This window comes from Phyllosticta citriasiana, assembly GCF_038021145.1.
Source record: "Phyllosticta citriasiana strain CBS 120426 chromosome Unknown IWZ02scaffold_2, whole genome shotgun sequence".
Taxonomy (NCBI): domain Eukaryota; kingdom Fungi; phylum Ascomycota; class Dothideomycetes; order Botryosphaeriales; family Phyllostictaceae; genus Phyllosticta; species Phyllosticta citriasiana.
Genome location: NW_027117279.1, coordinates 1344403 through 1368411, shown reverse-complemented (window position 1 = coordinate 1368411; position 24009 = coordinate 1344403). Strand labels below are relative to the sequence as shown.

Below are 24009 nucleotides of genomic sequence, written 5' to 3'. Positions count from 1 at the left end.
ATTCAAAATGCAAGCTGGAGTCGGCCTTTTAGGTCTTTCAGCCACCTATTCAGTCTCTTCTTCTTCTTCTTCTTCTTCTTCTTCTTCTTCTTCATTTTCATCACCTTTCCTTTGCCGCAAGGAGATCTATGTCGGCCACGGCAACGACCACTGTTGCAGACTCGGCGGCCGCGTCGCCCCCGGCTATAATTAGGCTGGGGGACTATCCAATTCGAACTTCTAACCAAGAAGACGGCGCCAAGAGCAGCAAATCGCAATCACCTACGTCTTCAGAGCTCCCAGGATGGGCCGCTGCGACTGCTCCACCCAACCCCGAAAATTTCGTTGAAGCCTCTCGCCTTGCAGATGCCAACGTCCCCGAGGGCGGCTATGGCTGGGTTGTTGTCGCAGCTGGCGCGGTACTTGCCTGGTGGTTCATCGGCACCCCGTACTACTAGGGGATCATTCAAGATGCTCTTGTCCAGCAAGGGGTCTCGACGGCGTCGACGCTGGCCTTTGTAGGTTCCTTGACAGTGGCCTGCAATGCCATTTTCGCGCCGGTCGGGTTCTGCGCTGGATTGGCTCTCGACCAACCGCCTTCATTGGCGTGACACTTCTTAGCGGCGGCCAAATTCTCAGCGGCTTCTGCACGCATAGCGTTCCCGGGCTGTTCATCTGCACTGGCGTCATTATGGGCGCCGGCATCAGGTGGGTTCCTTGTTTGCCTGCGCCCCCACGCGTCTTCGCGCCTGACTCGTTTGCAGCCATCGCTACATTGTTGCGACGACAATCACAGCACAATATCTCAACAGAAGACGAGGAGTTGCCAATGGCATCATTTACGCCGGCGGAGGACTGGGAGGTGCTTGCACCAGCCTCGCGATGAATAAGCTTATCGAAGAAGTGGGTCCAGCCTGGACGTTTAGGGTCATTGGTCTTGTCACTCTTGGCACCGCCATGCCGGCCGTCTTCTTTCTCAAGGAGCGGACAGACATTCAGACCAAGAAATTCATCGACTAGTACGTCAATACATGCAATCGGGGACCAAAGTGACTCTGTGGTAACACGCGGCCGTGCAGGCGATTGGTCAAGGACTTTCGCTTCGTCTTCATATTCCTTGCAGGAGCCATCGGTACTCTCCCGCTCCTCGTGCCACCCTTTTTCCTGCCGCTCTACAGCAATTCGCTGGGCGTGTCATCGGGCACGGGAGCCGGGCTGGTGGCCGGCTTCAACTTTGCGAGCGCGCGTGGACGCGTAAGGTGTGGATTCATGGCCGACTTGATCGGACCGCTCGACACGCTGTTTGTGTCTTTTGCCCTGACGGCCATCAGCATGCTCGCCGTGTGGCCCGTCTCCGAATCCATTGCGCCTCTTGCCGTCTTTGTCGTCATCAACGGCGCTGCCAACGGTGGCTTCTTCTCGACCATGCCGACTGTGGTCAGCAATCTATTCGGATCGGCGAGAATGGCCGTGGCCGTGGCCATGGCCATGATCGTCCTTGGTTGGACGGGTGGATACGTCCTGGCACGTGCAAGCAGAAACGCCCTCAGCTCAGTCACAAGGCGGCCGTGGCGTGGCGGTGCGGTGCGGTGCGCGTTGAGCAACAAGTTTGGAGCGACTGACACATCTCAAACAACGTCTAGGGAGCGCCGATAGCAGGCTTCATACTCAAAGCGTACGGAGGCGAAAAGGCGAGGTTTTCAGGCGTACCGGCCAGCCATTCTCTACGCCGGCTCCATGGCACTGGCGGCGGCCGGTCTAACCGCATTTGTGCGCCTCAGGATCAATGCGAACCTGACGGGCAAGTTGTGAGCCGGAGTTTTGCCATGGCGCGTTCCGCCCTCTCCTGGATTGGTTGAGTTCGGGTCCTTCCATTCACCTGATACTGTCGGATTTGACCAAGTTTTGATTCCGAAGAGGCATCCCATCACTTGGATGAGGAATGACGAGATGACTAGCTTTCTTTGATGCCCTCGTACCTTGAAACAAGGACAAGCACGCGCGACCTGAGGCCTGTGGCTGAGAGCATCCTCAACGATCTTCTGCAACGTCTAATGCACGACTCGCCATTGCATGCGACGTTTAGTAATCCCTGTCGTCCAAGTAGGCGGCTCGGCAAACACTATAGAAGTAAACTATAAAAAGGCTACCTTTGATTCAGATCAATCAGTAGCCGCTCAATAGGAAACTATACAACGACCGGTCTTGATGCTGTCGAACATGTCCGGGTCTTTTGTCTCGCTCGTTTTGCTCCCGCCAGCGCTTAGCGACAGCGGTGCAGATCAAACAGTTCGAAACGCCCAGAGAGCTGCCACTGGCGGCGCACAGCCAATCGACGACATGTCACGTGGAGCAATGACCTCTCAGCTTCGTCGTTGTCGCTTACACGACAGGCCCATCGTTTCCATTGTTGGACCGGCCAATCTCGTGGCCACCTGTCGATCAGTCATGGGCGTGAAGAAAGCAAGCCCAATTTAGGCATATGAGCCCTGTGGCTCCGTGTAAGCAAAGGTCAAAGCCATTCATCTGGCGAGTTGGTGGTAAGCTGGCGGTGTTGGTCACACGGCGAGGCGCTGAGTACATGTAGACGCCTGCGAGTAAGCCAAAGGAACGTAGCTATGTAGGCAAAGTAGGGGGCCAACACCTCGTTTAGGTGCATTCTCCAACCTCCCAGCTGACAGAGCCGCAAGCAGCTTATGAAGTCAAGTGAAGCCGAGTCGAGTCTCTCTCTTTCGGCCCTCAAAAGTCCTTCTCTGCGCTCCTTCATCCTCTCTCTTTGCAGCATCCATCTTCGCTTCTTGAATCTTGACCATCGCCACTCTCTCTATATAGCACGCGTCTTTGAACAAAGTCGAGGTACAAACAAGCAAAGACCCATTCAACACCACCACGACAACCTTTCGAACTTCCCTTCTCAGAACAACACCTTGCTTTCTCTTCCTTCATACGCTCAACCACCATGGCAAATCTCAAGATGTTCCTTCTTCTCTGCACCTGGGTCGCTGCAGGCATTGCAGTTCCACTTCACGATGACATCAACCCTGGCGAACATGCTCACTCACCTCGTGCCTTGAAGCGCATTGGCTTCGGCGGTGCTTTCCACGAAATCAACGTTGAGTCCAATGCGGAACAGCGCTCTCGCAATCTCAACATCAAGGAAGCTGCTACCATTGGCGCGCCCTGGTCAGTCCTTGTGTCGCGCATTCTCGCCGTCTCCTCCAACACGTCTTCCTGCGATGGCGCGACCTACCCCAATGAATGCCGCACCGCAGCCCAGGCAGGTCCCCCCATCTTCGCATCCTGGAACAAGTACAAAATCTCGTCAATGGCCTCGCGCGCCGCCGTCGTGTCGCTCATGCTCTACGAATCCGGGGACTTCAAGTACAACTGGGGCCACTTTGTCAACGGCGAGACGATCCACACGCCAGGCAAGGGGACGCGCAACATGCAGAGCGCCGCCTACAACGAAGAGTACGCAACGTACCTGTTTGGCGCGGACAAGGTGGCGCAGGCAAAGAGCTCGGGCGGCGCCGATGGTGTCCTCACCCTAGTCAGCGGCGATGAGGCAAGCTTTGGCAGCGCAGCCTGGTTCTTGACCACGCAGTGCACCCAAGCCGTTCAGGACAGCCTGGCGAGCGGTACGCAGGCCGGCTTTGAAGAATACATTACCGGCTGCATTGGTGGCACCATGGACGACAGCAGGATTGAGTACTGGACCAAGGCCAAGGAGGCGTGGGGCGTCAAGTGAGAGTCTACGAGCGTGGAACGGAGTCTCGTGCTTCGTGGAATGCACGCAGATAAGAAAACGGGCCTGGGTGTGGAATGGGTATTTTTCTTCGACAGGGAGGGCGTTTACTTGATTTGCTTGATGCCCGGAGGACTGGCTGGTCGACGGCATGGACGATGCTGCGTGCGTGTGCTGGCTGGCTGTCCACACGGGCGTATATGGATTGACAGAAGGGCGCCACTGCGACCATGCATGAACCCGGGCCCTTTCCCGAATCCTTTGAAATGAATTGATGAAATGTCGTCTTTTGAACATCACATTTGCCCATTGGCTGCGCACCATCTGCAGCAAGAGAGAAGTTGGTGGCGGAAGGATGGTCGCGGTCTAAGAATAGCTGGGCTGAGAATATTGGATTTGACTTGTACTGTCTGCATCCATTAGTGTCGGACGTGGTATACCCAAGCGGGGGATGCAAGTCCGGCCACCAATAAGAGAGTAATGGACACGTTTATGCGCCCGTGTCAGTCTCTAACCATGGTCTCGTGGAGCAAAAGCTCGCTGAGAGGTGGTTGATGCGGCGGGGTCTTGCAGCTACCATGGCGCACTATATGCGCTGACGATTGAGACTGCAAGGCGCAGGCTCATCTGGCCATGATGGAAAAAGTAGAATGACCTCCCCAGCAGGCGCTCGGCAAACCGACCCGCTCCGGCGCCGTTGGCCGACAAGCCGCCTGGGTGCCAACTCCCGTCGGCTGCTCCATCCATCTCCTGCAGACTCACCTCAACGTCTACCCACATCATGTTGGCCCTCAACCGGGACCCACACTTGTCGCTTGTGCGCATGGATTCTTCCATGCGTCTTGCCTTTGCCTTTGCAGCGGCGCCCGCGTACAGCTCCCGCGGATATCTGGTCGCCTTCGACGGTGCGACGCTGGAAAACTCAGTCTCAATGCACAGCTCCGGCGAATCCCATCCTCCGCTCGGACATCTCTTGGATAACGTTATGCCAATGCTGTGATTGACCGGCCTGGCTGAAGTGGCGCAATCGTTGCCGGAGAATTCCAGCATTGCACGACCCCAAGTGACCTCTCACAAAGGATTCTGGACGTAGAGACAATGTCTCAACCGTGGCTGCTACATACTCATGAGCAGTGGACCAACGTCGCTGATGGGCTTGCTGCTGCATGGCACCCAAGCCCGCCCTCTCGCTTGATATCTCTACGCCCAAGACCCATTGCTCCCTTCGGTTCCACGCATCTTCGTCGTTGCCGTCCAGGCGGCTTGTACCGAGCGTGCCACGGACGATCAAAACATTCTCGAGGAGCATTCCCAAGATCGTCCGACGACGACGGGCTGGCCGTGCCACATGCCTCAGGGACCCTGCAAGACCGCCGACCAAGTCTGCGAATATCTTCAATCTAACAGTATTGGCTACATCCCTTTTCTGAACCCTCGCATGACTGCGACGTCCACTCGCTCAGTGCCGTTGATCTTCGCCCTCCACGGGCATTTCCCTTGGTGCAGCAGAGATCCACGTGCATGGGTAGCTGGACTGAACAGCTTCTCGCTGGAATTGGATTTTTCAGACTGTCATTGTTTACCACGTTTCCACCATCTCCATTGTGGAACTCAGCTCACGCAAACCTCGCGCGGGGCAACGACGCGAGTCTGTCGCTCTACGGAACAATCTGGCTCGCACAATATCGCCGCGCGGTTCGTTCGAGTCCACGGAAAAGATTGTAACAAAATATCGAAAGATCCAAACTCGAACATGAATGTGTTGGGATTCTTGCAGACTTGTCCTTGCCCCAGTGTTCAGCCGGCGACAACAGCCCTGAGGCGTGGCTATCAACGCAGAGTGTACGTTCCTAGATAAGAAATTGCCCGGGTACTCCTCTTTTAAGGTTTGCAACCGGAAGTCTCACGTGGGGTAGCTTCTAGGCTTCTGGTAGTTGAGTGCCATGAATGATGGCTGGCCATAGTGTCCATGTCTCAATGTGCGGAAAAGGTCTGAAATGAAGAGAAACAGCAAGAAAAAGAAGTCATCTAAAGGCCACTGGACCGCGGTAATGTGTCGTCGAGCCAAAGATTGCCCACGCCCACCCGATGCGCATCGGCCGTTTATCCGTCGCTTTGCCGGAATTGACCTGGACATTACCCGAAGCCTAGTCTACTGTCCTCAGTCGCTAACGTAAAACAACTTTACAATCACTCGTGGGCAAGAGGTGCCATCATCTCTCATCAGAGTCTGCTACAGGCACGCTACAGGCGCGAGCGAAAAGATTCAATCGCTGAAAGGCTTCATCTCCAAGATGACTTTGCCAGCTCTGTCGCTGGGGAGACCATCATGCCCGAAAGCAGGAAATGGATCTTCGTCGCGGGGTCTGATTGAACCCGGTAAATCCAGAGGGACCCTTTCAATGGCGCACCTTCAATACCATCCACGAGCTTCGCGACTGTTCCGAGACCCCTCCCAACGCGATGTGTCCTTGGAATTGTTGAGGCTGAGCCTCCGGGCTGGTGTTCTTCATTTCAAGTCTTGCTCGCCAGGTCGCAGACAATCACGACGAAATGGACGACTACGACATCAAGCTTCTCGACGTCGACATTGTGGCCAGAGAATTTGAGGAACATCGCCGCTTGGAACAACACTCTGCAGAAAACAAGGCCCATGTATCTCATGTTCAAGCCCCAAGGAATGCTTACTTCCGCGAAGTTGTCCCAGCTGCAGACCCGTCACTGGATCCAGAGTCCCGGCGAAGTAGCCTTCCATCATGGCAAGAAAAAGGTGTCAAGCGCAAGCCCAGACGGAAAAGAGTCGGGATTCTGCTTGTTATCATCGCGCTAGCCGGCATTGCTGGAATTGCGGGCGGTTTGGGAGGCTACTACTCTAGGAACCGACAGTACCAGCAGTCTATCAGCTTGCTACAGTCATCCCGATTGTCAGCACTGAACTTTACAGACGCATCTGGCCACGAGAATCATCAGGTTTACTACCAATCCAATGGCCTGGACATCTTCCAGGCAAGTTGGAACACCACCACACTTCAATGGCAAACATCGAAGGTTACGGGAGCGGACTGCGATGTCAAAAACAATACTCCCATCGCGGCAAACGTCTACTGGGATTCAAATGATGTGGGTGTCCTTTTCCTTCGAAATGTGCCTCGGCTACATTCTGACTCGACAACAGGAAATGGGGTTTCATGTGTACTATCTCGATTCGGAGAATATGATCCAACGAAGGTGGAGTAGTCTCAGAGACGGCGTCTGGTACGGAGAACAGAATGGGACCGTTGTTGCCGCCGCATCCTCCGACCTGGCTTCACAGGGATCCACCTGCTACAGGTGCTTGCAAGACGACCTGGTCATTTTCCAAGATGACACTGGAAAGCTCCAAATGAGCAGTGTGGTCAATGGTACATGGAAAACGCCAGAGAAATCCATCGTGGCGTCCAACGTATCAGAAGGAACAGGCTTCGCCGTTGTGCCACAGTTCTCTGTACATCCGGTGACGTTTGCGGTCTTTTACCATGATTCCAAAAAGCGGACCTTGGAGGGAACCCTCTGGAACGGGACTGCCTGGAATCCGTGGCGTAAGTACCGCAATATCTCCAATTTAAACAAAGACTGACAACGATCCCAGTGTTTGATTCGAGTCTCTGGCCCCCAGTGTCAATGGCAGCCTTTGCTTTTGGATGGGACAAGGCCCAGAAACGGGCCAGCAAGCTCCAAATCCTCGCAACAAATTCTGAGGGTCTTCTTGCCTTCACCAGCTGGAATACGACCAACGGTTGGACGGTACCGACGACCAATGCAAAATTTCTTGAATATACCATGGTCGCAACGAACGAGGCCGGGCGGTTCTACGGAATCACGAGGCCTGACGATGAGCACGAGGCGGTCCACCTCACGCAGTGGGCATATGACAATGACGGCAATTATGAATGGATCGGCAATGTGGATATCTAAGCTGGGGATAGTGTGGCGCTGTGGGTGACGGTTGTGCTTCGGGTTGCCAACTTTCCTCTTTGTCCTTGGATAATTTTGTCTAATGTCGCTGCACAGTAATTCAAGTCGTATCTTGGAGCGACAAAACCATCAACCATCTCGCAAACATTTTCCAACTTTGCCCGGGTGGAGAGTGAGAAATCAGGATATTTGCCGCTTGAACGTTAGCACAAACATGCAAACGAGTGGGAGTGTGGGTATGGACGATTAAGACTAGGATCCCTTGACCATGTGCAGATCCTAAACACAACTCCGCTCGATAGCGCCGAGCGATGAAGCAATTCATCCCACAATGCATGCAGTAATTGTCTTACCGTCACTGCCACCATACTGTCTATCGCGCTATACCAGGGTCGCTCTTATCTTGCTATCAGGCCGCCATCATGGATCCACGAGTTCCCAGGTCGGTGCTGTCGTACGGCACCATGGACACGACATCTCCACCAGTTGGCGCTGAGGCATCAACACAGCCAAAATCTCGTGATGACGGCCAAATCGTTGAATCGACCTGCGTAAATACTATCCCAGAGGCCGAGGATGAGGCAAATAGCTTCTTCGAGCGTCACATTCGGCTCAAAGTGGACCTCCGTCTCTGCACGATAGCCGGGATACTGTGCAGCTTGAATTTGCTCGACAGCGGCGTCATCTCGAATGCTTCAGTGACTTCCATGCTCACCGACCTCGAGCTTGACAAGGGCAATCGCTACTCCGTGGCAATCTTCATTTTCACCTGCTCCAGCATCGCCTTCCAGTTGCCGTCAACTGTTGCAGTCCGCACGTTTGGCCCACGCACATGGTTCAGCATAATCACATTTACCTTTGGCATCATCACGCTCTGCACTGGCTTCATCCATACATGGCAGCAAATGATTATCCTGCGCATCCTGCTCGGCGCCACCATGTCCGGTGTCTACCCCGGCCTGATTTATCTCATCTCGACCTGGTATACGCGTCAAGAACAACAGCTTCGTTTCGCATTCCTCCAAAGCGGCCAGGTCATCGTCCTCGCCACGGGCAACATTGTCAATTACGGTCTGAATCAGCTGGACGGGCGGGCGGGCCTCGCAGGCTGGCGCTGGATGTTTGCCGTCCAGGGGCTGATCACTTGCATCATCGGCATCGCGACGTACTGGTGGATGGTCGAATTTCCCGAAAACAGCCACGAATGCTTCATGTTCCTGAGCAAAGAGGAGAGCACCGTTGCGGCCAAGCGGATCCATCGAGACAGAGGCGACGTACACGCCGACGCGTTTGCGCCCAAAAAGGTCCTCGTGCACGCTGCCGACATCAAGGTCTACGGCTTCGCGGTCCTCTTCTTCCTGCAAAATATCGTTTCCACCGCGCTGTCGTACTTTCTGCCCATCATACTCGAAAGGGGCATGGGGTTCTCGTCGGCTCGGTCCATCTTGCTGTCGGCGCCGCCCTACTACTGGGCCGTCATTCCAGCCTCGCTCTCTTCCTTCGTCGGCGACAGGTATCGCCTCAGGGGGCCCATCATCATCTTCAACGCCGTGTGTCTCATTGCCGGATTTGCGATGCTTGGCTTCTCGGACGTCGTTGCTGTGCGCTACATTGGAACTTTTGTGGCGACCGGAGCGTTCGTGGCCAACTGGGCTGCGTTGAGCGCCTACCAAGCGAACAATATTGTTGGGTGAGCAGACGTATCGGAGAAAGGAACCATTGCAAGCTGACTTGTGTCTGAAGACAATGGAAGCGCGTCTTCACGTCGGCTACGTGCACTGCCTTCAACGGAGCTGGCGGAATCGCCGGTAGCTACGTCGTCCGCAGTCACGAAGCGCCGAATTACTTGACAGCCGTCTGGATTTCCATTGGGTAAGGCGTTGCACCTTACTCGAGCTGCCAGGACCTCTGTAGCTGACCCGTGGACAGATCGCACATCTTGATGATAGCCATCATCGCCGCGTTTTCGGTCCATTTTGCTATTGCGAACAGGGCGCAGAAAGAGGGTCGGAGGGTTTTGGAGAATATGGCAAGTGTCCAAGTCCTGCTCATCAACCTGAATCTGCTAACACTTGGACAGGTAGGATTCCGTTATACGTACTAGTCTCGGCACGAGGAGTATTTCTCTGTTTTCATGTTCGACCGATTACAAAACCTCTGTCATCGGGCAAGAAATGATCGCATTCGCATTCGTATCGCGGTCAGCAGCAAGCAACGAGTGTGGTCCAGAATCTGTATCAAATTCTCTTAAAAAAGAAGAAAAGCCAAAAGCTACTCGTCATGCTAAGATGGCGCAACTGCCAGATGCAAGCAAGTGTTTATCGGCGGTCGAGCTCAAGTCATGGTCTCACTTGGCCGTGAAACTGTGCTTGGCCAGAGACGTGCCAGCCCGCGGCTTTCACTTTCCGGAAACGAGTCCTAGTTGTGACTCTCTCCGCTCCGCCGGAAATTATAGTTGAATAGCATGCCTCGGTAAGTACGACAGATGCTCGTGGGCCAACAAGCTTGAAACAAAGCAAGACAAGCAAGCCAAGTACTTCAATTGGACACGGGGCCGTCGGAGCCATTCGGCACGTCAGAGACGGGCAACGGGCTCCGCGTCCGTCTTTCGGGCGGAAGTGCTTGCGGACTGTCGACAAAAAGAGGGAAGTCATCCATCCCCGTGTGCACCCGAGACGCCCGACGTTGGCATACGAATAACGAAAAAGACTTTTCGCGTCACAATGCTGATCCATTGTAACAATCTAGCTTTGGCTGACTTCCTTAACCGCCGTTTAGCAAGTGCGCCAATGCGGAGGTAAGGAGATATAACCGCTCCGGCCCGGCGTTTTCCCTGCAACCTCAACCTACAAGGACAGGAACCTCATTGGTCACATTGATGGTATAAAAATTCTTACGTTGTTCCAAGAGAGATAGCATGCCCGCAGGCCTCACAGGGAGCGATGGCAGCTTAATGCGATGCGAAACAGGGGAATGATGGTAACTTACAAGTTTTCAAACTCTTTTTCTACGGCTTCCATGCCTCGCTCACCTAATCATCTCGTCCTGTTCGCGGTTTTGCTTTCGCATTGCTATCTTTCCACCCACGCACGCAAAAGTTGTAGGGACATTTCTAAAACATCTGACCAAGTTGCATGAATCTAGGCATCTCGCCGTAGGAAAGGCAACCGAGCTCTGTAACTGCGGGTAAGGACGAACCACTATTTGTCTTGCCTTGGAACGGCTGGGGCCTTGGTTGAGCGCTTAAACGGCGTCTCTTGGACTTGGAAGTGGTTATTCAACGCCTCTTGCACACATGGCGGTCTCAAGACGAGGGACAAGAAAAAGAGGGAGGGACGTCAAGGAGCGCGCATTGCCGTTCTTGCTTTCAGCAAATTACTTCCTTTTTTCACGTCCGTCCATCGTCCATCCTTGCCACTCGTCAATCAGCCAACTCCCTCTTTCTTAAATGCGCATTCGGATTCGTATTCAGCGCTTATTTACCGCTCTTTGCAAAGCCTCTCGAACGTTGACGCAAGCAGCCGCGTCGCCTCGATACTTTGCCGGACAATCATGTCCCTTTCTGGTGTTCGGCGACGGAATAACCATACCCAGGGCCGTGGAGCAATTCCATCAACTTGCGACTGATAGAGTTCTAACTCCGCGCCGGCAATCACTTTTTTACAAGACGGACGAACGACGTGACAAGGAGGACTGGGACAAGATGGAGACTCTCTCGGAGGTTACTTGGATATTCAGATGTACAAAAATGGCGCGCGGAGGTCGTGACTGACTCGAGCGGCAGTCGTAGGAAGAGAGAAAAAAAAAAAAAAAAACCCCCCCAAAACAAGGTTCGTTGTAGAGAAGAAGATGCTTATACGGTGTTCGCGAAAAACTCTACCAACCCTTTTGGTCGCGCGGATGTCTACTGCCGGGCTCCTCTCCGCCGCCACCCTCCACCGCTTTATTTTTTTTTTCTTTTCTTTTTTTTTCATGAACACAGCCAATCTACGGAACCGATGACTGACCGTTTTAGAAAAGGTATGACGAACGCCTGTCGGCCGTAAGCCTATTGTAGATGTTGCTTAAAGCCGGGGCTCAACCTTTAGGAATGCGGCGTCGCAGGGATGCGCTTTCCCGCCTATATGCGCCAGGTGGAGGCGCTGCTATCATGCTGCCCTGAAACTTCTTCTGAATACTATCCATCTCACTACGCGCACCCCCTTTCTTCCCCTCAACCAACGACGGGCAGTTGGCCGTTTTGGCTCCAATCGCGGTTGATCGAAGCGCAAAACGTATTCAAGCACTGAGGAGCTTATCGCCATTTCCTTCTTCCACACGTCAATTCAGCTCGCCGCACGCATCCGCTCGCGCTGCCTTACGACCGACCTCAGTTTGGCAAAAGCCCTGCGCAGCATCCGTCCATCCATCCACCCATGCGTCCATCCATCTAGCTCCATTGACATCCAATCCACAACTGCTCTCAGCGATCCTACCGTTGGTGCCCGCCGCCGACGAAGCGGGAGCATTCATTGATGGCGCAATCAAGCCCGCCGAGGTAGGCCGCGTCGATTTATCCCCACAGCGCCCAAGTCACCGGAAGCGCAAGCAGACGTGCAGCCGTCCATGATGAAGGGTTTCTTGCGTAAGCGGCTGCGACACCGCGGAGTTTGTTTGCTTACGCGCGCGCGCACATGTCCCAACATACACCCGTTAACTCCGCACGGGACGGGTGGGCTTGAGTTGTGGCCTTAATTTACTGACTCAATACTCTCCTGCCAGTTTTCAGCGTCAGTCAGTTTGGACAAACGATCATAACTTTTATTTAGGCAGCCTGTCTAGAGGTCTAATTCTTACCTTTCTACCCTGGTGTCTGACGTCAATTTCTATCTATGTATAAAATGCTAGAGCCTTAGTAACTAGTGGAGTAAGGGAACCTTATAGAGCTTATTAGCTAGGTTGATATTAAAGGGGGAAAGTAAAACATGATCTCCTGTCCTTCTTGCCACTCAAAAATTACTGACGCGGAAAACCGGCGGGAGAGCATATGAACCATTTGTGTCATAGGACCGTTATAAATTCCGGATTTGCAAGCAAGTCGACCTTGAGAACGAACCGCGTCTTCTCCTGATCCCCGCAGCACTTGCTAGACAGGCTCGACGAAACAGATAACCGTCCGCCTCTCCTACGTACTGACGAGACGATGATTGGTATTCATTTTTGATTACCTGCATACATGCACACATGCATACATACATACATATATACATACATACATACATACATATATACATACATACATACATATATACATACATACATACATACATACATATATACATACATACATACGCCTTGTCTCTTACAGCTCATCGCAATCTTTCCCTGATTATGTGAAAAACGCGCGGCGCGGGCCAAAATTTCCCTTTCCCGTCGTTTAACAGGTCGATTCGAGAGCCAAAATATGCGAGCCACACACGTGGCGTGGCGGCTTGCTGCCGAAGTGGAGTCGGGACCGTTGGCGCTATATCGAGGTGTGCGGCTGAGTTGGGGGGGGGGGGGTTTTTTTTTTTTCGTTTTTCTTTTTTTTTTCTGGGGTCGAATTAGGAGTAAGCAAATTCTGAACTTCGCTGATTGGTCGAGAGAGAGAGAGCGAGAGCGACGGTTCGAGATGAGCCGGGGCTCGGTCGTGGGCGGTCCGGGGGTGGGGAGTGGGGCGAATCTGGCTTGTTTGAAGATATGTATATAAAGCAATTCGCTTTTGCGGGTAAACTTTTGGCGGCGAAGTCGAGTCTATTCACATAAGCAGCAGGGCGACTTGATCCTCTCCCTGGACCGCCGCTCGAGTTGAGCGAGCGACGCGGGTGGCCGTCTCCGCTCCCTGAAAGGTGAAGCTCGAGTTCCGGACTGGGTTGGCGTGGCTTGGTGATGCGGTGGGCTGCTGATGGGACCCCATCGTCGCGCACAAGCTTCGGCTTCGATGGGGAATCTCGCAGGGAGACGGTGATAATCTCGCGATTGAGAGAATTGGATTGGCTTGTGAAACAGCACATCAAGCGCCGTCTGTGGAAGGAGGAGCGCTGATGCTTTTCGCATTCGCTAATGGTGGCAAGTAAGGGTATTATTTATGCCCAAGGCACTCACCCCTTTGTGATGAAGTCGACAGGTCTTGTTGAAGGCTCTGGCTTAGGTCTAGTTTTGCAAGATTTTGGTTATTTTCCCCAGGGACGTCTTCAAAGACACGCGGAATATCTGATCATGTCACTAGACCGCCTTTGAGTATTGGTCCTCTCCACGAGCTCCATGAGCTTCTTCGTTCAGGTCCTTCTACGCTGTCCCTTCTCATCCACGCTTCTCGAAAGAAGAGAGGCAAAGTTCTTCCCTTCCTCTCAGCGGAACCGACCCAGATGAAGCGTCAGCGACGACATGGACAACGCATTCCTTGCGAGTGATGGATGTCTCGGACACGGCCTTGGACAGTTGACGAGTGGAAGCCGCAGCAAGAGAGATCTGCGCATCCGCAAGTAGTCAGCTTCGCCGTCCATCAGCCTTGGACGCACAGCATTCGCACGAGGAGAGAAAGGGAAAAGAAGCGACGTCTTCGCCATTGTGTCGTCTCGGCTCGACGTTGGTTGCGCTTGCGGACTGAGCAAGCAGTCATGACTTCCAACCTGCGCGTCCGATTCCCGGCGACAGTCTTTTCAGGCAGAAAATCGACTTGGGATTTTCAGTGGAGGCTCTGTCCGTACGACCAAAGGGCTTCAGCGGCTGAAGCAACCAGTGCAGCGTCAGCTCCCTGCTTCCACAGACGGCGGCGGCGGGGCGGTCGAGAAGTCACGTCCGGGCCGTCTCTCACAAGGACAATTTGAGTAAGTAGTCGGACCGGGCGGCGGCATCGTCGTCGTCGTACGAAGACACAGAGCAATGCGTGTCGCCCGACGGCGAGGGCGATGACGGGTTGGGCGGTTCGGTGCAGTAGTAGCAGCGGTGGCGGTAGCTTGGAGGAACAAGGGAAGGTGAATCAGCGATGGTTTCGCTGTCGTTCAAGACAGTGGTAGGGCCGGAGCTTGATGTTTGCTGGAGGCCGGGCGGTAGGCAGGAGGGAGGTGGAGGCGTGTTGCAACACCGGGTTTCGCCATGACAAGAAGCCAATTGGCACATTCAGCAGTTGACGATGCATGGGAAAATTTTCAATTGTTGCTGCCTGCGTCTAATTTTGAGAATGGAATTGAATTTATTCCTTGAGAGCCCAAGCAAAGCAGTGTGCGCAATCTCCCACGAGGCATCTGGTTGCGTAAATTGACGCGTAGATGGTAGTAAGGGCCGCCTATCTGCAGAGTCTCCCGAGGCCCAATGACGGCAGCGTAGCGATGGGAACCTAACTTCTAGGAAGAAGGCAGGTCAAGACCGAGGCGGAAAGGAGTGGATAGAGCCGGAACCGTTGCACGAGGAAGCTGTCGAAGCATTGATTCCGTTTGGATTGTGGAGAAGCAAAACGGTCGTCAGCTAGCAGTGCCTGGTCGCGTCACAGTGGGTGTTGGGGGCTTGGCGCGGGGAACATCCAGTGTTGTCTCTTCGCCTCGGTTTTGCCCGTGTCCGGCACGTCATTCGTCCCTGGCCTGGAGCCCGGCGCAGGAAGGGGAAAAGGGAAAAGGGAAAAGGGAAACGGGTCTCGCGGGGGACACCGATGTTGAAGAGTCCGGGGTGCGCTTGGAGTTGGTTGTCGACCTGTACGCCCGTAAGAGTTTTGTGACGTCTGTAGCAAAGGGAAGACCAGCTTCCCAGACCTGATTATATGGAAGCAGCAAATTCCGGACTCGGGTTGTACGAGGCAGAGAGCGGAACGAAGGTGAATCCGAGCGGGCCGAGCTGGGCTGGGCTGGATGGATGGATGGATGGATGGATGGATGGATGGATGGATGGACGGATGGATGGACGGCGACTGGATCCGGGCACATGTTGCGACGCGGTGTGTGCACAGCCCTAGGTAGGTACTGTAGTCCTCCGCTGCTGCCTAAACCGCTTCACTCTGCTACTCCACACCACTTTTCCTCTCTACACTCTTCACTCCTCACTCCTCACTCCTCACTCTTCACTCTTCCTCTTCCTCTTCACACTCCTCCTCCTCAACTTGCCAACTATCGCACCACCACCATCGACTCATCACACGCACCCCCTGTCGCCCTTCCACTCGGGTTCCACTGTCTCCGCCGCCGACAATCGTCCAAGCGTCCATCGGCCGGCCTCCTCGAATCCGCTCCCTGATACCCCAGCGCCTCGCTCATAACATACTCGCCATCCGCCCCCATCGCAGCTTTTTTCTACTTCTTTGCTGCTGCTGACGCTCGACTCTCTTCGCCTCCTCTTCGCCTCCTCTTCGTACCTTTCCTCCTCCCGGTCCATCACCAACAGCCTCAGCCTTGCGCTGCATGTGGTTGTCAATACTGCTGCGTCAACGACCTGTCGTCTGCCGCCGCAACGCTTGATTCAACCCCCTCCAAGCCCCCCGACCCTGCCACTTCCTTCACCGGGCTTTGTCCCCTCTGATTCGACGCGGATCCCGTCCCGCATTCCACCTGATCGGCCTCAGCCATTGCGTCTTCCAGAGCACCAATCGCTGGTGAGTCATACCGTCTCGACACCGTCCTCACCGTCGGCCTAAGGAGTTAACCCACTTCGAAGCGGCTTATCCCCCTGCCGTCAACATGGCTTCCAATCAAGTCCACCCCCGCCGCCGCCCTCAAAAGGATGAGTCCGTCCAGGTGCCCTCGCCGCTCATGACAAGCCACCTTCGCAAAGCCGGAACCTTTCATTCTCCCACCAACGTCTCCTCGGAACTCGTCGACCCCATCAACTTTTGCTCCATGCCCAAGCGCTCAGAGACCAACCCACAATCTCTCGAGCAGCTCATCGACGCTGGCCAGAGCAGGGTTGCTGGTCTCCTTGCCGAGTTCGACAACGTCTTGTCCGGCAAGACGGCCCCTGATGCCAGCATTCTAAAGGACGAGCAGGTCCTGCCCGTTCCCTCCTTCATGCTGGGCAACCACGCCGTGGCCGACCCGGACGCCATGCAAATCGACTCCAAGCCTGCTGCTGTGGACCACCTCCATGTCTCTGACAGCGGTCTTGGCTCCTCTGTCAGTGGCTCTGCCCACGGTACGTTTGTGTCCTGTGCGTCTCCTACCAGCATGCTGACCTTAAAAGGTGCTCGCCGCGCTCGCTCTACCCAGTCTGCTGCGACCTCGCGCTCCGCCGTCACTCAGTCATACTCAGGGCTGTCGGGCTCTGCCACCAAGGTCCGCGGCCTCAGCAAACAGGCCTTTGGCGTCATCCAGACTCGCATCATCCGCCCAATTCTCCGCGAGCCGTCCTTGAGAGAATTCCACCCCTTGATCCAGGACGTTCCTTCGCGAATTGGCTCCAAAGACATTACTAACCTCCGTGATCTCGAGAAGACGCTCATCTTCCTCGCTCCCGTAAGTTTGAATTGTTCAGATCTTTCAGTTTCTGTGGCTCACATTTGCCGCCAATTAAAGCAATACGCCGCCTCGCCAGCCAAGTACAAGCGATTCTGCGAAACGAGCGTTGCCTTTATTGCCGACACTGTCTCCCACATCTGCGACGCCGACCAACGTCTGCCGACCGACCGCCCGTATACGACTAACTATTTCCTCGACCTGGTTGAACAGATCCGCAGGTACGCTGCCATCATGGCTGCCACCAGGGTAAAGAAGGCTTCTGGCGAAGCCGCGGGGGAGATGGACTACTCGCCGTAGGTTCCCGGAGCTTTTGGTGTATGAGTCATATGCTAATCACGTATTTGTAGAGACGAGAAGGTCGTCCTCCACGGCGGCATCAGCAAGAACGGTCAACCCGCGCAGCTTGTCCGCGAGAAGAATGGCAAGGTGATTCCCCTTCCATCCGAGTCCGAGCAGGCTGCCTCTCTAGCCCACCTTAAGCGCCCGCTTGACGCCGACATGGAGGAGGAAGATGACGACGTCTACCGCTCAATGGCCAGGCGCCGTAAGTCTGACCGCCCTGGTGATGTCAAGCACATCTGCTCCGAGTGCCGCAAGACCTTTGATCGCCCGTGCGATCTGACCAAGCACGAGAAGACGCACTCGCGTCCCTGGAAGTGCCCGGAACTCAAGTGCAAGTACCACAACGTAGGCTGGCCCACCGAGAAGGAGCGTGACCGCCACGTCAATGACAAGCACACTGCCACTCCTGCGCAGTACAAGTGCCTGTTCCACCCATGTGCCTACTCATCCAAACGCGAGTCGAATTGTAAGCAGCACATGGAGAAGGCGCACGGTTGGACCTACGTCCGTTCCAAGGCCAACGGCAAGGGACCCAAGAAGTCGACGGGCTCCGTCAGCTCTCTGGCGCCCCAGACTCCTCTGACTCCGTTTGTGGACACGCCTCCAACTGGCCACATTCAGCAACTCTCCACCCCCATGCTCTCTACCCCTGCTACTCCCTTTGACAACTCGCCCTCTGTGTCATCCTTCCCGGAAGTTGACTTCGACAGCAATGCATCTTCCTCCGGATTCGACACTGCGAGCATGTTCTTCGGAAACCAGGGACAGGAAATGTATCGCAGGGAATCCAACACAACGGCAGGTACTCACTTGACTTTCTCCACGGGCTGTTCTCCGATGCCGCAGAGCACCTTTGAGGATGCCATTACCACTCCTAATACCGATTTCAATCATTCTGCTGCGGACATGCTGTATGACCAAACGTTCAATTTCAACACCAACATGCAGCAACCCACCCCAGCCCTCAGCAATGACGATCTCTTTGCCGACCACTTCCCTTCGTTGGACATGTCCAAGACGTTCAACTTTGCAAACATGGGCTCAAATCAGCTATCGCCCCACGCGCAGCCCAACATGACCCTCTTCCCGTCTGCCAACAATAGCCTGCATCTGGATGAAGGTTTTGGCGGCGACGACTTTCTTCCCTCGGGCGACTTCCAGCTGTTTGGAGACTCGAGCATGACGTCGGCACCCACGTCGGCGCCGTCCAACCCGGCCCCAGCCCCAGTCGTGAACAACAACGGCGAGGGCTCTTCGAATTGGTTCCAGGACCTGTCCAACTTTGGCGGCCAATTTGACAACATGATGTATAACCCGAACCAGGCTTGGAATGAGCTGGAATTTGACTTTGGGTCTCAGTAAAGGAGATGTGGAGGAGTAGTGGAAAAGATGATGAAGCGTTGTTGGAAGCGTTGCTCTCAAAGGCGAGCAAGTCATGTGTTGACGGCAAATTCGCCCCTTTTTTCCCTTCCACGCCGCGCCATTGAGCGTCCGGTCGTGTTGAGGCTTTTTTATCATGTGATCTTTTTTCATTTATCAGCCATTACCAAATCACCCCAAACGCCACTCTGTCGTTTGTCACTTGGGTCATCCTTTCACTTGGGTGTGTTGAGAGTAGAGCGCAAGGAAGAATTGCTGTTTCATCATTTCTTTCCATTTGACAGAAAGAGAGCTAAAAAAAAAAAAAAAAAAAACACCGCTCACAAATACTCGATGACTTATTTGTTAACAACAACGTTCTCAATTGCTCTCACTACTACGACTACCACTACGTATTGAGTTCAAACACGCCCTCTCCCTGTCTTGTCTTGTTGCTTGCTCGGGCACTACATACATGTCGTGTTGAAGCTGTCTCGTCGTAAGAAAAACGACAAAACAAAAGAAAAAAAAAGTTATCGAAATGACAAAGCTATTGCGTAGAGGACGAAGGAATAAGGACGCGCAGTGGTGATGATGGGGTTTCCTCGCCGTCTCCTTGTCTCCTTGTCTCTTCACGTCTGTCCTTGTTTCTCATCTATCCATGTCTGCTCTCTTCTTTTCTCTCCTCCTTGGTAGTAGTGGCTTCTGAATGTGAGGGAGTGCCGGAGGAAAATGAGGAATGATGAGGAGAAGTTTGGTTGCCTGACAGACAGACAGACAGATGGTGAGAGCGGCTGGACTGACTGGTCGGAAAAGTTGACAGGATTGCGCGCAAGTGAGATATGGTTGGGAAGGACGAAAGGAAAAAGAAAAGAAAAGAAGGAAAAAAAAAGCATAACCAGATGAATGAACGAAATGCCGGCTTTTGCAAAAAGGACTCGCTCCTCCCGTAATTCCCTTCTCTTACTTATTACTTACTACTATTGCCGTGATTTACATTAAACACTCGCTGTCGAACTTTGCTTGCCGAACGTAAAAACTCCGTACGCCAAACGCCCAAAACCATTACCTGTTTCTCTCTTTCCCCTTCTCATCCCACGACGCTCTCAACACAAACCCCCCCCCCCATTAACCACTCCCACTCCCACTCGGCCTCCTGCAACCAATTGGCCTACCCTCCCCAAAGCATTCGACGAAACCTCCTCCGCAACCCACCACCCCTTCTGCCGCCCCAATCTCCACCACCACCACCACCACCACCACCATCCTCCCACTGCTGCTCATCATCACGGTCCGAATGATGCTGCAGATGCCGATGCCAATGATCCCTCCGATCACCATCCCCAAGACGATGATCCTCTGACATCGGCGGCAGCGGCGGCGTGCGCGGATCCACAAAGTGCCTGTGTTCCGGTCCACGACGACGATGCTGCACGGCCGATGAAGGATGGGGATGAGGCGGCTGCTGCTGCGGCTGCTGCGGAGCAACACGAGAACAGACAGAAGAGTCATTGGAGAACGCCGACATGGGGGGCGGCTCAGAACGGCCCCGGGGACGTGGTGTGACAGCAAGGCGATGGTCGAACGGACGGGGAAGAGGAGGAGGAGCATTGCCGCGGTGCTGCTGCGTCGAGCGGGCCGAGCGGTTGTTGTCAAAGGGTTCGGGGCGGACGAGGGCGCGCTCGTGGTGATTGTTGATGTCGACGACGTGCATGTCGTCGCCGTAGGGCTCGTAGTGGCCGCGGTAGTGGCAGTGGTAGCAGTGGTCGTAGTGGCCGTAGTCGTCATTTGGCCTTTTTTGGCCCTTTTGGCCCTTTTGGCCGTTTTCGGCGTACTGGTGGTCGTCGTGGTCGTAATTGTCGTATTGGCCGTAGTGATCGTAGTGGCGGTCATGGTTTTCGCGGTTTTCGCGGTTTCCATGGTTTTTCTGGTCTCTGGGGGTTTTCTGGTCCCCATGGTTTTGCTTGTCTCCATGGTTTTGCTGGTCTCCATGGGTTCTCTGGTCTCCATGGTTATCTTGGCTGTCTTGGGTATTGTGGTTTCCGTGGTCTCCATGGTTGTCGTGGTTTCCATGGTCTCCATGGTTTTCATGGTCTCTGTCAGTTTCGTTGTGGGTTTCATGAGTGTCATGAGTTTCATGAGTTTCATTGTTTTCATGGGCTTCGTGGGTGTCGAGGGTTTCGTGGGTTTCATGATTTTTGTGGTTTTCACGTTCTTCGTGGTTGTATTGGCCGTATTGGCCATATTGGCCATACTGACCGCCTTTGCTAGCGACACCTAGGTAATGGCCGAATTGGAGCAATTTGATTTGCAAACCAAGGAGATGAGGTGTCCTAGTGCGTGCCTGTGGATCAATCTCGCCTGTGACACCTCGCCGTACATAGCATGCCTAGGTCCGCGATGCGATAAGTTGGCGCCTGGGAATTCCACTGAGGAGTCGTCAAAGTGGACACGGACCGTGTCAAAGTGGACAATATGTTCAAATGCTTCGTTTTGACTGGTCGGGATGCCCTGCTAGTTCAAGGGTGGACCCCTACATCCGCACTCGGTCATACGTATCCTTAGGCTGTGTATAGAGAACACGTATTGCTGTTGGCAGAGTGTTCAAACAGATTATATTAAGCAAGGACGGCTTCAAACAATGCTGGAAGAAATCGGGCGACGGGAAGGAAAAGTAGGCGCTGTCCCAAGCAACAGGAAGTTACCTACGTAGAGGACGACTACCAGCGCGTGTAAGCGGCGATGAAGTCATAGATGTAAGACGACGCCCTCGCGTAGGAGCACCTACATACTGCTGCAGTGCTTTCATCAACCCATGGCTGCATCCCAACCAACTCATTTGAATGACGCTGTCTGCGAGCGAGTGAGATTTCTCAGGTTTTTTCTTTTTGTCGTACGTTGGTGCCCCTCTGTCTAGCTTCCATACCCAATACCCCTGTCGCCGTGCCGCCTGTCTTAGTTCCGCCCATTTTCGCCGTCGGCTGCTCAGCATAACAAACCACTGGACGAGATTCTGCTGCTGCTGCTGCTGCTGCTGCTGCATCACGCGCCTGGCTTTTCGAGCGCTTAGGACGCGATCTACCGGGGTATCTTGCACTCCGACGACCTGACGGCTCGCGGCAACATCCCCTGCTTGTCGTTTTGGAGGAAAAACGTCATGACGGGGACTAAACGCACTCTCGACGCGTTCTTCCAGCCTGTGGCGCAGAAAAAGAGCAAAATCAACGAATCAGACGGCTCCGCCACAACATGTCCTCCTCTAATTGCCACTTCGAGCAATGAAAACACTAAGAACCAGCGGCTAGGGGTAGAGGCATCGCCGTCGGCGCAACCCCCTGATGCACGACCCCCACCACCATCTACACACCACACCTACCCCCACCCCATCGCGGCGCTGCCATCCCCCTTGCAAAGCGCCCTGGCCACCGCAACCCCTTCTTGTCCCGCGCGTGCAATTACCAACGGCCCCGCTCTCGACCTCCTGTACTTTGAGCCCTTCATACCTCGCCGCACTTCCGATGACCTCTTCCGCCTCTTGCGCGCCTCGCTTCCTTTCTACCGCGTGCACTACACCATCAACCGCGGCGGCAGCGGGCCCGTTGACGTGACGACGCCGCGCTACACGACCGTCTTCGGCGTCGACGACAGCTGCGTCTTTGGCGGCCCGCCGGGCAGCAACGACAACAACAGCGCCGCCCAAGACGCAAGCAACGCAGAGAAAGCGCCACCGCTTGAGCTGCTCGACGCAAAGACGCGCAAACCCGTCCCAAGCAATCGCTACGCGCGGGGGCCGCGGCCGCTGCCCGCCAGCCTCGCCGCGCTGCGCGACGCCGTGCAGCGCGCGACGGGCCACACGTTCAACTTCTGCCTCGTCAACTACTACGCGACGGGCGCCGACAGCATCAGCATGCACTCGGACGACGAAAAGTTCCTCGGCCGCGACCCGGCCATCGCGTCGTTGTCGCTGGGCGCGCGCCGCGACTTCGTCATGAAGCACAAGCTGGACCGCGCCGCGCCGACGCTCAAGCTGCCGCTGGCTGGTGGCGACATGGTGCTCATGCGGGGAACTACGCAGGGGGCGTGGTTGCATGGCGTGCCCAAGAGGAGTGCGAAGACGGTTGGCGAGGTGGGGAGGATTAATATCACGTTTCGGAAGGCGATTGTGAGGGGCGGGACGGAAAATTATTATCGGTACAATGTTGGTGATGGCGAGTGCTGGAGGTGGGATGAGAGAAAGGGGGAAATGGTGGTGTGGAAAGACAAGGAGACTGAAGATGCTCGAAAAGGTTAAGAGCGCAAACGAATGATGCTCGACTGGTACCCTACATAGCATCGATAGTCAGTAGAGGGTTTCAGATCATTAATACCATCGTATGCGTAGTGCCCAGATTCTTGTCCACGATGTACCCTTTTGAGCCATTGCCATTTCTTTTTCCCAATTTTAAAAGACCTAGGTACGGCACAGTACCTTGCGATGCGCAACAAATCCGCGAAATGGGCTGATGGTGTAGTGGAAACGCATGTCTTGGCTTCAGCCGCGCCCAGTCTGAAGTTCAATAACTGGCCATTCCAAGCGTCTTTTTGCTTTCTCCTTTTGTTCTCTTTTGATGCTTGAGCGCATTACGGAGCGGTAGCGAAGTTCATCGATCCATGGAACATGCGGAGATCAGGGTCTTCAGTTAGTGGATGAAAGCGACCCTTGCCAAAGCACGAGCACGGAAGAAAGAGACGGATGGACGACAGAGAGGACGCGGGGAAAATTAAACAGATTGTGCTTGCAAAAGGGACCTGGCGGCCAAATTCGCCTAGTGAGGCATATTGGAAGAAGCAAGTCCAATAATGCCAACCAAGCTCCAGTGTTTGGATGGGATACAAAAACCAGACACTTTCGACGATTGACAGGCTGACCGTCGCCTGGCTGATCCGCCCATGACTGGTGTCCAGACCAAGGTTCTGGTACCGCGCTGACGTGCATGTGGTATTTTTGACTCGAGTGGTAGCCAATCACAGAGTACAGGGGACAGGACAGGACTCCGCTTTCTTGTGAGTAGTTTCTTCTGTCCTCATCTAAGAAGGGATGTGCCTTGCAAATGTTTGTTCACTTCTTTGCTTTTCAAAATAGGTCTTTCAACTCAAGGTGACGATGGCCATCGAAAGACTCTCTGTACACTC

General features: G+C 54.3%; 7 protein-coding genes across 7 annotated transcripts; 6 read left to right on the top strand and 1 right to left on the bottom strand.

Moving 5' to 3' along the window:
* Window positions 1-128: 128 nt before the first annotated feature.
* Window positions 129-2186, top strand: IWZ02DRAFT_496640 (major facilitator superfamily domain-containing protein; the record flags this gene model as incomplete). The annotated part of the gene is made up of 5 exons (XM_066770173.1): window positions 129-427; window positions 502-687; window positions 744-998; window positions 1158-1563; window positions 1636-2186. The coding sequence occupies 5 exons, from the start codon at window positions 129-131 to the stop codon at window positions 1789-1791; spliced, it is 1302 nt and encodes a 433-aa protein (XP_066626208.1). The 3' UTR covers window positions 1792-2186.
* A 767-nt stretch (window positions 2187-2953) lies between these two features.
* Window positions 2954-3727, top strand: IWZ02DRAFT_371346 (uncharacterized protein; the record flags this gene model as incomplete). Its single annotated transcript, XM_066764558.1, has 1 exon — window positions 2954-3727. The coding sequence occupies one exon, from the start codon at window positions 2954-2956 to the stop codon at window positions 3725-3727; it is 774 nt and encodes a 257-aa protein (XP_066626207.1).
* Window positions 3728-5976: 2249 nt separating this feature from the next.
* Window positions 5977-7889, top strand: IWZ02DRAFT_133135 (uncharacterized protein). The gene is made up of 3 exons (XM_066761641.1): window positions 5977-6844; window positions 6900-7302; window positions 7353-7889. The coding sequence occupies exons 1-3, from the start codon at window positions 6278-6280 to the stop codon at window positions 7676-7678; spliced, it is 1296 nt and encodes a 431-aa protein (XP_066626206.1). The 5' UTR covers window positions 5977-6277; the 3' UTR covers window positions 7679-7889.
* A 253-nt stretch (window positions 7890-8142) lies between these two features.
* Window positions 8143-9782, top strand: IWZ02DRAFT_371858 (permease of the major facilitator superfamily; the record flags this gene model as incomplete). Its single annotated transcript, XM_066764594.1, has 3 exons — window positions 8143-9368; window positions 9422-9550; window positions 9608-9782. 3 exons carry the CDS (start codon window positions 8143-8145, stop codon window positions 9780-9782), a joined length of 1530 nt encoding a protein of 509 aa, XP_066626205.1.
* Window positions 9783-16362: 6580 nt separating this feature from the next.
* Window positions 16363-18840, top strand: IWZ02DRAFT_467592 (uncharacterized protein; the record flags this gene model as incomplete). Its single annotated transcript, XM_066768569.1, has 3 exons — window positions 16363-16813; window positions 16862-17429; window positions 17484-18840. The coding sequence occupies 3 exons, from the start codon at window positions 16363-16365 to the stop codon at window positions 18838-18840; spliced, it is 2376 nt and encodes a 791-aa protein (XP_066626204.1).
* A 1331-nt stretch (window positions 18841-20171) lies between these two features.
* IWZ02DRAFT_496635 (uncharacterized protein) lies at window positions 20172-21529 on the bottom strand (the record flags this gene model as incomplete). Its single annotated transcript, XM_066770172.1, has 3 exons — window positions 21154-21529; window positions 20339-21091; window positions 20172-20240 (listed from the first exon to the last, which is right to left on the bottom strand). Exons 1-3 carry the CDS (start codon window positions 21217-21219, stop codon window positions 20172-20174), a joined length of 888 nt encoding a protein of 295 aa, XP_066626203.1. The 5' UTR covers window positions 21220-21529.
* Window positions 21530-21994: 465 nt separating this feature from the next.
* Window positions 21995-23128, top strand: IWZ02DRAFT_467591 (uncharacterized protein; the record flags this gene model as incomplete). Its single annotated transcript, XM_066768568.1, has 1 exon — window positions 21995-23128. One exon carries the CDS (start codon window positions 21995-21997, stop codon window positions 23126-23128), a length of 1134 nt encoding a protein of 377 aa, XP_066626202.1.
* Between the last annotated feature and the right edge of the window lie 881 nt (window positions 23129-24009).

What these genes read in the sequence shown, in the direction of transcription:
- IWZ02DRAFT_133135 (XM_066761641.1), top strand. Translation starts at nt 6,278, where the DNA reads ATGGACGACTACGACATCAAGCTTCTCGACGTCGACATTGTGGCCAGA. An exon ending in TCTACTGGGATTCAAATGAT is followed by an intron (nt 6,845 to 6,899) that starts GTGGGTGTCCTT and finishes ACTCGACAACAG; the next exon opens with GAAATGGGGTTTCATGTGTA. An exon ending in GACTGCCTGGAATCCGTGGC is followed by an intron (nt 7,303 to 7,352) that starts GTAAGTACCGCA and finishes CAACGATCCCAG; the next exon opens with TGTTTGATTCGAGTCTCTGG.